At 40.2% G+C, this 10,005-nt stretch overlaps 3 protein-coding genes across 3 annotated transcripts; 2 read left to right on the top strand and 1 right to left on the bottom strand.

Annotated features, from left to right (window-relative positions):
* Window positions 1–538: 538 nt before the first annotated feature.
* Window positions 539–1,162, bottom strand: LOC131679235 (ejaculatory bulb-specific protein 3-like). The gene is made up of 2 exons (XM_058959910.1): window positions 1,120–1,162; window positions 539–1,045 (listed from the first exon to the last, which is right to left on the bottom strand). Exon 2 carries the CDS (start codon window positions 1,019–1,021, stop codon window positions 683–685), a length of 339 nt encoding a protein of 112 aa, XP_058815893.1. The 5' UTR covers window positions 1,022–1,045; window positions 1,120–1,162; the 3' UTR covers window positions 539–682.
* Window positions 1,163–1,859: 697 nt separating this feature from the next.
* On the top strand, window positions 1,860–2,469 carry LOC131679236 (ejaculatory bulb-specific protein 3-like). Its single transcript, XM_058959912.1, has 2 exons — window positions 1,860–1,901; window positions 1,983–2,469. The coding sequence occupies exon 2, from the start codon at window positions 1,999–2,001 to the stop codon at window positions 2,335–2,337; it is 339 nt and encodes a 112-aa protein (XP_058815895.1). The 5' UTR covers window positions 1,860–1,901; window positions 1,983–1,998; the 3' UTR covers window positions 2,338–2,469.
* A 6,466-nt stretch (window positions 2,470–8,935) lies between these two features.
* LOC131681408 (ejaculatory bulb-specific protein 3-like) lies at window positions 8,936–9,562 on the top strand. Its single transcript, XM_058962169.1, has 2 exons — window positions 8,936–8,990; window positions 9,060–9,562. The coding sequence occupies exon 2, from the start codon at window positions 9,084–9,086 to the stop codon at window positions 9,420–9,422; it is 339 nt and encodes a 112-aa protein (XP_058818152.1). The 5' UTR covers window positions 8,936–8,990; window positions 9,060–9,083; the 3' UTR covers window positions 9,423–9,562.
* The last annotated feature ends 443 nt before the right edge of the window (window positions 9,563–10,005 follow it).

The following is a 10,005-nucleotide window of genomic DNA, read 5'->3' on the forward strand; positions in this document are numbered from 1 at the left end:
GCGACATTGTTGAAAAATATTCCATTTTGAATATCAAATTTTTACTAGTTCGCAAGCTCCGGACCTCCTCAAGAATTTTGTTAAAACATCTTTCTAAATTATTAATGTTTTGGGATATATTACAATCTACCACATATTGACAGCTTATACACTCACTAGCGCCGCACACCAACTAATCTGTCACCATCGGGCAGTCCTTGACATAGTGAGCAACTTCTAAATAGCCATCATTTGGAGATATTGAAATAAAAAGATGTATGCTCACTAGCGCCGCCTAGTCATTACATTATCAAACAGCCCTTGACGTCCTTAGAAACTTTACAGAAAACATAATTTTCCTAAATTGTTAAGCTTTTGTGACAAAATATCACCTAACATGTATTGAAAGTTGTATCCTCATTTGCGTCGCCTAGTGGCTGAATTCTGAACTTATCTATTCGCCTTCGGGCAGCACTCGGCCCGGTTAATTTCGGACAACATGTGGGTCGTCCCTTTTTGGATACGCAACTGGTTCTCGAAGAAACAAAACAATTTATGATGCAGTTGAAAGTTATTTATTTTTTCACCAACATGGGTAACAGTCTAGTGCATTTGAAAATTCTTAGAAGTGGTCGACAATCGCTCTGTCCAGCAAAACTTCGAAAAGCAAAATGTTATTTTGCAATGTCGGCATGATCCCACCTTACGAGTACTTGTTCTCGGGATCGTACTTGGCCCTCAGCAAAGCCCACTGTTCGGGGCGGTTCTCCTGCAAATTTTTGAACACTTTGCTGCTGGTTTCCTTCTGCTTTTCGCTGCACTTCGCGCATTTATTCTCCAGAGACTCCGGCAGGACACGCTTCAGTTCATTGCCTTCCGGTGTGCAGCTGCCCTCGTCCATCAGGCACTTGAAGTAGTTGTTGAAGAGACGGTCCGAGTTCAAAATCTCATCCACATCGATGTTATCGTACTTGGTGGTGTATTTGTCATCCTGGGCAGCGACTAGGACCACCAGTGCCAAAGCAACGATAACGAATTTCATGGTGATCAATGTGGAGCTGTTCAACTGTAGCGATCAGAACAAAATTCACAGATTATCACAAGCTGCCAGAATAGCACTATAGGCAAAACTCAACTTACCTTGCTTGAACTGATATTCAAAATCGAACTGTACTCTCTCAGATATCCTTCCGCTTTATATAGGCAGTAACCCAATTATTCAGTTTTGTTCTATCATCATTGTTCAGACAATGACTCGTTCAATTTTACCCTGCCTTCTCACTCTTTTTTTCAATTGACGTCTTTGTTTTTTTGTAGTTAAAATGCATAGCATCGAAGATCTGTACTTTCCAGGATTTTTGGAAAATACATCCTTCAAATAATTCAAGTCTAATCATGTGGAAAATTGTGACAGGGTCGTTGAAGATATTTTTAGTTTCCATATCATATTATTGCGTTTGAACTCTCATCATTTTCATTTTTCTTTTTATACTAGTAACGAGCATAGGTCACTTTTAGTAAAACTGATCCATTTTCAAGAATTCAATTTTATTACTAGGACGAAATCCATCTGTTTCAATAAATCTGCATGGAAACTGATCACGAGAAAGCCAAGCAAAATTTGACGTAACATTAGAATTAATCAACGGCATGACAAGGAGTAAATCTATTGGCGTAAGCATTAAAAAAATGCAGAGTATGTTAGCCACCACTGATTAACGTAAACTGCATGCATTTCAGATACCATATTAAATTCGGTTAGATGTTAATGACGAGCTTGGTACGGTAGCATATTAGAAAAGTCAAGTCATTGTCTAAGTGCGGATGATTGAAAGAAACTGGATGATATGAATATTGCCTATATAAAGCTCCGGCATTGCTGGCAGCAGTACAGTTCAAACTTGGATCTTCACCAAAGCAAGGTAAGTTGAGCTCGACAGAGCATCCTTCCAACGATAACTAAACATTAAGTTTCGTTTCTGTATATATTTGCGATTGATCAGCCCAACATTCAGCACCATGAAATTCGTTATCGTCGCTCTGGCCCTGGTGGTCCTAGTCGCCGCCCAGGATGACAAATACACCACCAAGTACGATAACATCGACGTGGACGAGATTTTGAACTCGGACCGTCTCTTCAACAACTACTTCAAGTGTCTGATGGACGAGGGCAGCTGCACACCGGAAGGCAATGAACTGAAGCGTGTCCTGCCGGAATCTCTGGAGAATAAATGCGCAAAGTGTAGCGAGAAGCAGAAGGAAACCAGCGCCAAAGTGTTCAAAAACTTGCAAGAGAATCGTCCCGAACAGTGGGCTTTGCTGAGGGCCAAGTACGATCCCGAGAACAAATACTCGTAAAATGTTTTTGCCGCCTCGAGGCGGAGATGTAAAAGTGACGTTTTTGTAATCTCGTCCTGATGCTGGTCACGTTTCCTAAAACATTTGTCCTCTTGATTAAAAATAAAAAAAAAATTAAGAAACCGCACTAAATTCAAACGTTTTTTAGTTCTTAGATTTCGTAATCCGATGTTTGTCATTGTATGGTTCACTTCACAGAGATTGGTATATAATCGATAAACATGTCCAATTGATTAGTTATGTAAATTGCGACACTAACTTATTGACAGGACTAAGCTAGCGCCGGATTGACGGTAGATCCAAAGACGGATATACGATTTGTGGTGTCTGAGCAAGCATCCTAGTCAAGTAAGAGAAGTCCTGTTTAAGTTGATGAGAACCAGTGAAGTTAAAATTTGGTTTGGCCTAAATTTTACCCAATTTTCTCCTTAATGGAGAAAAATTGGTTTCCATCATTTTTTTTTTCCTTATGGAGAAATATATGGGTTTGTCGATTGATGTCCATCGGTGTAGTGGAGTGCACTGGTTTTGCACTTTCTAGCAGAAGTGTCAATGGAACATACCCAGATTTCTGCACTTCTGCTAGAAAGTGCAAAAATGCTTCCGAACCAGTGCATTCCGATTAATAATTCTAATTGAGGCTCATATTATAGGTTGGTAATGTTTCAAGGTAGTCTTGCGATGGGTAGACAGGAGGGCTGGTAAATACATCTCGGAAGTGATCTGCAAAAAGATCCACCGACTCGGCTGCGGAACATTTGTCTCGCAGATTAACATTTTCTGGAATACCCCTGGAGCGTCTTCTGCTATTAATAAACTTCCAGAATGTCGAGGGATTATTCCGCAGATTGCATTGGACTTGGATGAGATACTCACCGAATGCACTGTTCCGGGCTGTTTCATATTGCAGCTCAATTTGTCGAAGAAAAGCTTTGTTGTCGTCGGTCCTGTGACGAAAGAATCGAAAGAATAGGTCTAGGCCTCTGAAAAAAATCTTCAAAGTTTGAGGTTTTCTGTATGTTTTTTTTAAATAAACGTTAACAAATCAAAACCCCCTTGAGCATTTTCTGAGCACGGGCCTGCTCTACTCTAATGATGTGCTGGAGATCCCATAACTGTACTTCGCGGATGATCTGAGGATATTTGATCCGATTCAACTCTTTGGTGTTTTTATTGTGATTGTAGAGGTTTCGACCTTAGGGTCGATCGCCTCTTTGTCGGGTTTAGAGAAATCTCTTTACAAAAATCTCTAACCTATGTGTGGGGTTGGGAATAGATTTTTTTATCTGGTGGCTTCAGTTTCTGAATTCGACGAATCACGAATCAGGAATCAGAATATATTGGCACGTTACCTGTATGTCGTCGGAGATTTGTGCCTTGTCATGTGCTTTCATCATTTCCTGAGCGGAAGGAAAGGACAAGGAGTTGTGGGGAAGTAGAATTGGAAAGGTGGGAACAATAACAGCACAAAAACAAAAACAAACAACAGGTAAGTTAGACTCACAAGTAGTTCAACTTGCCTGCGAGTAAGCCTAAAGCTCTTTACCACATTGGGTAAGAAACTTTAGTATGTCTCTAAGTTTCAGTCTTCCAAACATGGTTTCGTCAATATAAGGACGGCCGGAAACTCGAAATCGGAATTGCGCTACTGCTGGACAGTTGCGTATCAGATGATATGAAGTTCCGTAGTCGGATTCACAAAGATCACATGAAAAAGACTCAGCGCGCTGAATAGTTGCCATGTGATAATTGAGTATGCAGTGACCGGTTAAAGCCCTGGTCAGCATGCCGCAGTAGAGTTTCGAAAAATGTAGGAGATTCTTCGAAATCACTTGGCACGGTTGTCCTAGAAACACCTTTGTTTAGTGACACGTTTGTAGATTTCTCCAATAATTGCATTGCTCGGACGAAGCCCAGGACTGTATTTTTCCCGTATCCAACTTGTCGAAATTGGCAGCGCGGGCTCAGGACCAACGAAGTCAATCGCTGAACCTGCCCTGGCCAATTCGTCAGCCCATTCATTTCCAGTAATACCGCAATGTCCGGGCACCCAGACAAGGTAGATAGTGTTGACAATGCTTAGTTCTTCGATTTGGGTTCGGCACGCGATCACTAGCTTGGACCGTGATTTGTCTGAGCTAAGAGCCTTGATTGCAGCCTGACTATCGGAGCAGAAGTTTATAACTCTGCCGGACAAACTCAGTTGAAGGGCCGATTGCACCCCGCACATAATCGCAAAGATTTCTGCTTGGAATACAGTACAGTATCTACCTAGTGAGTGAGATTGTTCCAATCTCATTTCACGACAGTAGACACCAGCACCGGCACGTCCCTCCATCAGAGAACCGTCAGTGTAACAGACTACTTGCGTTTGTTGTTGTCTTTCCATAAAGCCAGACAACCACTCCTCTCGAGAGGGAATCTTCACATGGAATGTCCTGTCAGGAAAACTACAAGTGAGTGTAATGTCGCTGGGAGCAAGAATATCTTCACCCCATGTAACCATTTGTGACCACAATCGTGTATGACTGGTAGCAAGATCAACATGATTACTGTTCCAAAGCCCAGTAACCTGCAGTCTGTATGCACATGATAGTGCTTCTTGTTTTAAGTGTATGTGTAATGGTTTGATATTTAAAAGTGCCTCAAGAGCAGCAGTCGGAGTCGTGGTGAAAGCACCAATCAACGCCATGAGCGCCATTCTTTGCAGATGGTTTAGCTTTGACTGAACTGTCACCACCTCTCCCCTCTGCCACCACACAAGGCATCCGTATGACAGTATTGGACGTACAATTGTCGTGTAAATCCAATAGATGTATTTAGGTTTGAGACCCCAGGTCTTTCCAAAAGTTCGTCTGCACTGCCCGAAAGCCATGCACGCTTTCTTGACTCTGAACTCAATGTGAGCAGACCAATTCAGTTTGGAATCCAATATGACTCCAACGTATTTGACTTGATCTGCACACAGTAGCTCAGAATCAAAGCACTGCAAGGGACGAACCCCGGTTGTTATTCGCTTCTTCGTGAAAAGAACCATTGAAGTTTTGCTTGGGTTAACTGATAGTTTAACTTGTCGACACCACTGTTCGACGGCTCTTAATGCCTGTTGCATTAAGTCAAAGATTGTTCCGATGCAAAATCCAGTAATTAGTATTTGGTAATCGTCAGCAAACCCGTAAGTTGGAAATCCAAGCTCATTGAGTTTCTTCAACAAGCCGTCAGCTACTAAGTTTCATAACAAAGGTGACAGAACGCCGCCCTGAGGACAACCGCAAATACTCAACTTCCGTATCTCAGCCTGTCGCAGTGACGAGCAAAGTATGCGGTTACTAAGCATTGCGTTTATCCAACCTGAGATACATGCAGGTATCCCATGATCGCGCGTCGCTTCCAGAATAGACTGGAAGGACACATTGTCAAAAGCACCCTCAATATCTAGGAATACACCCAAGCTAGATTGTTTGAGCGAGAAGGCTTTCTCAATGTTGTAAACAACATTGCGAAGTAGAGTGATCGTGGATTTCCCACACTGATATACATATTGCATTTTGTGTAGTGGATATTCAACAAAACTAGCGTTCCCTTTGGGAATAAATTTGAGTAATTTCTCACCATGCTTTCGGGATATACACGGTAGCAAGACTGGAAAGCATAATCTTTTTCAAGACATGTTTAAGAAAATCAAATCCCTTTTGCAGTAGCACGGGAAGTATTCCATCTTTTCCGGGTGATTTGTATGGAGCAAAGCTGTCAACTGCCCACTTGACCGATTCAGTGGAAACCAATGTGCGTGCTAACGACCACGAGTCCGAATCACCAGAATGAGATCTGTGAACATTGTTCAACTCCGGATCGATACAACCTGGAAAGTGGGTGTCGAAGAGACAATTAAGAACATCTTTTTCGTCCGTCACAAAAACACCATCTCTGGTTTTCAAGGAGTTCATTTGAAAATAATTTGATTTCGAGAGAATTTTATTTAACCTGCTAGCCTCGTTCAGACAAGAGACATTAGTGCACAGGTTTTGCCGCCAGCCCGTTCTGCAGATCTAAGACATTTCTTATCTGCTCTACGAGCTGACCTGAAAGCCCTGGAGTCATCACGCTGACACCGGTTCCAAGCTCTTCTCTCTCCACCAAGGGATTCCCCTAGTCGATTTAACAGTACGAAGTGGACAAGCTTCTTTGTAGGATGCTACTATAAATGAGTATGTCATATCCACGACGTCATCTAAGTCGTCTAGTTGACTAATTGTTGGAAAATATCCATGAAATTTAGTCGCAAAGTTTTCCGAAAAGAGGTCCCAGTTCGTAGATTAAGAATTACGATATGTTACCACATTGAAGGTGACATCAAAATGATCGAAAAATATATATGTTTATGATCGCATAGAGTTTCATTTGGAACCTGCCAATTTCCCAGTTCATGCAAAATTCTATCAGAGCAAAGCGTTATGTCTAACACCTCCTTCCTCCCAAACCTCGCAAAAGTTGGTCGGTTTCCCACATTCAGAATATGGAGATTTGTACTACTTATGTACTCCATCAGTTCAGAGCCTCTCAGATTGATGTCTGAGCTGCCCCAAATGATGTGATGAGCTTTCGCATCACTGCCGATAATGAGCGGAAGCCCATTTCTCTTACAATATGATAAAACACTTTTGAAATCATCAGAAGGAGATGACTCGTTATGCGGTAGATGTGCTGAACAATATATATATATATATATATATATATATATATATATATATATATATATATATATATATATATATATATATATATATATATATATATATATATATATATATATATATATATATATATATATATATATATATATATATATATATATATATATATATATATATATATATATATATATATATATATATATATATATATATATATATATATATATATATACAGCAATTTATTGAAAAAAAGTTATACAATCTCTCAAAATTCTGCAATATTTGGTAGAATCGTTCCTTACCGAAAAATATTAGATACATATTTTTTTATTTCGTCATTAGGGTGTCCCTTTCCATGTTAGACGAGTTCAAAAAATCGTCATTTTTCAAAAGTTGATTTTTTTTAAATTCATAACTTTAGAACCACTTAACCGATTTTCATGGGTTCTGATCAAATGAAAGGTATTTAATTTTAGTTTCAAGAAAGAATTATTTACTTTAAAAAAAATGAGTTTTGTGCGAACAAATTATGCATTAAATGGTTTTTCTTTATTTTTGCTGCGAGGGTCTTTGAATACTCCATACTTTTACATTTTTATTTGAAAGATCATTCAATTCTACACATTCTGGCATATTTCAGACCCTCCAGTCATCAAGTCCTCGGCAAGGAACTACACCTTGACATAGGGTCTCCTACATCCAGTCGCCTCCTACGACATGGGAGCAGGAATCCAGTGGCTCAATTCTTGGTCGGATACCAGACAGCCACCGGGTCTGTACACATCGAAATTTGATAATCGCAACTCTACAATTCTTCACCGAACTACCATCAGCCGAGAGTCTCAGAAAACTCCCAGCCAACAGAAATTCGGCAAAACCAAGCGGATCATCAGTGAAAAAACTTCGGTGCGTAGAGTGAACGTTCCGCTGCGTAATGCAGCATACTGGGGAGTTCGCCCAACTCGTCTTCGATAAACCCTGCCGGTGCGATTTTTCGGGAACCTTGTGTTATTGTTCTTTTTACTATTTTAACAGTTATGATTTTTGTTTGCGGCTTGATTGTATAAAGTGAGATTAGAATTGAACTCAACATTATTAAACTTTTGCTTTTTGAGATGATAAGATATTATTCCCCGGCACTCGCGCCGTTGTATTTAGTGCAAAACCTTCAGAACCTCTAGCAAAATCTACCTTTAGCACCAGCAGCTGCTCATTCGGGGAGCCATTCGCGCGAGTGCCGGAGGGTTAAACAATGCCCGGAACATGGGATCATTCATTTTAATGAAATAAGATGACATGCTGAAATACCAGTTTTTGAATTCCGTAATTGTTATATTAAACTATTTAATAAGTTTTATGAAAATAAATCACCGAGAAACGTCTGTCTTCAAAAGCTTAGACGGTACATAGTTGCTAAGAGAGCTACGTGCGAACCAATAATTTGCTCTTAGCAAAACATCTAATTTGCATCATATTGTTGCTTGCGTCCTTCAGCAAGGGTGTTTCATTACCAATATTCTGCAATGCATTCTCAGAAGTCACTAAGCTACTCACCGTAGTAAATTGTTCCAAAAACCCGTACGCAAATTTACGAAATCAGCTGCATTAATCGGGCAAAAATTAATCAATAAACGATTATCAATTTCCTACTTACTCGATTAGCTTGCAGCAATCGGATGATCTGCTTTAGCAACCTCATCGACCTACTGGCGGCGCTGAGCGCCACTGAACGCTATCGCGTCAATGCCAGACACTAGCGCAAACGATAATTGTTCAATATCGGTGATGGAACATTCGGTGGCATATTCGGGATCAGTTTTTATGGAAAAAGTTGAACAGGTGCTTGTTGGTGTGTTGAGAATGGAAACAAACTGGATGATTTTAATATTATTTACCTATATAAAGCAGTGGAATAGCCGACAGGAGTATAGTTTGATTTTTGACATCAATCCGAGCAAGGTAGCTTGTTCTCTATAGACCAAAGCGTAGTTATCAGTTAAATTTAGTATTTACAATTTGTTGTTGCAGTTCAAACCCTAAACGATCATCAACATGAAATTCGTTATCGTTGCTTTGGCCCTGGTAGTCCTAGTCGCTGCCCAGGATGATAAATACACCACCAAGTACGACAACATCGATGTGGATGAGATTTTGAACTCTGACCGTCTCTTCAACAACTACTTCAAGTGCCTGATGGACGAGGGCAGTTGCACACCGGAAGGCAATGAACTGAAACGTGTCCTCCCGGAAGCTCTGGAGAACAAATGTGCAAAGTGTAGCGACAAGCAGAAGGAAATGAGCTCCAAAGTGTTCAAAAACTTGCAAGCGAACCGCCCCGAACAGTGGGCGTTGTTGAAGGGCAAGTACGATCCCGAGGGCAAGTACTCGTAAGATGGATAGATGCTGTGACAATTTCAATCAGTACGGTTGACCTTTTCTGGATATACCTATGTCGAGCTTTTTTTCTTAAGAACCTACCACATTAGGCCGCTTCACACAAGAGTGCAATAAAAGATTACTGTTATCGCAAATCACCTTGGTATTTTTGATTATGTATGTACTATAGACTAGAGAATTAGTCTGGGTACCTTAACAATTCTTCGATATTTTTGTAATTTCAACTGTGATATTTTTTGAATTGAAGAGCCTCTATAATAGGGTGTCCCAAAATGACATCATGTTAAAAAAGCCATCGGGCTCACTTCTTAAATGAAAGGTTAGGGTATTGGGACCACTTTCTTCTTCGGAGTGAGTTTGTTAAAACGCTTCCTACTGGTGGCGACCTTTGATTTTTTGAAAAATGGGCCGATTTTGGATAAAATTTCAAATTTATGCCTGTTGAAGTGGTCCTGAACTGTCTTAGATTTTTTTCAGCATTTTTTATTTTTCTGGAGATCCAAACGGAGAAGTTTGGTTAGTTAGTTTGTACAAATTTGGAATTATAAGAGCGGCAGGGTCATTAAAACTTAGTAAA

The sequence above is a fragment of the Topomyia yanbarensis genome, chromosome 2 (assembly GCF_030247195.1).
Source record: "Topomyia yanbarensis strain Yona2022 chromosome 2, ASM3024719v1, whole genome shotgun sequence".
NCBI classification, from domain to species: Eukaryota; Metazoa; Arthropoda; class Insecta; order Diptera; family Culicidae; genus Topomyia; species Topomyia yanbarensis.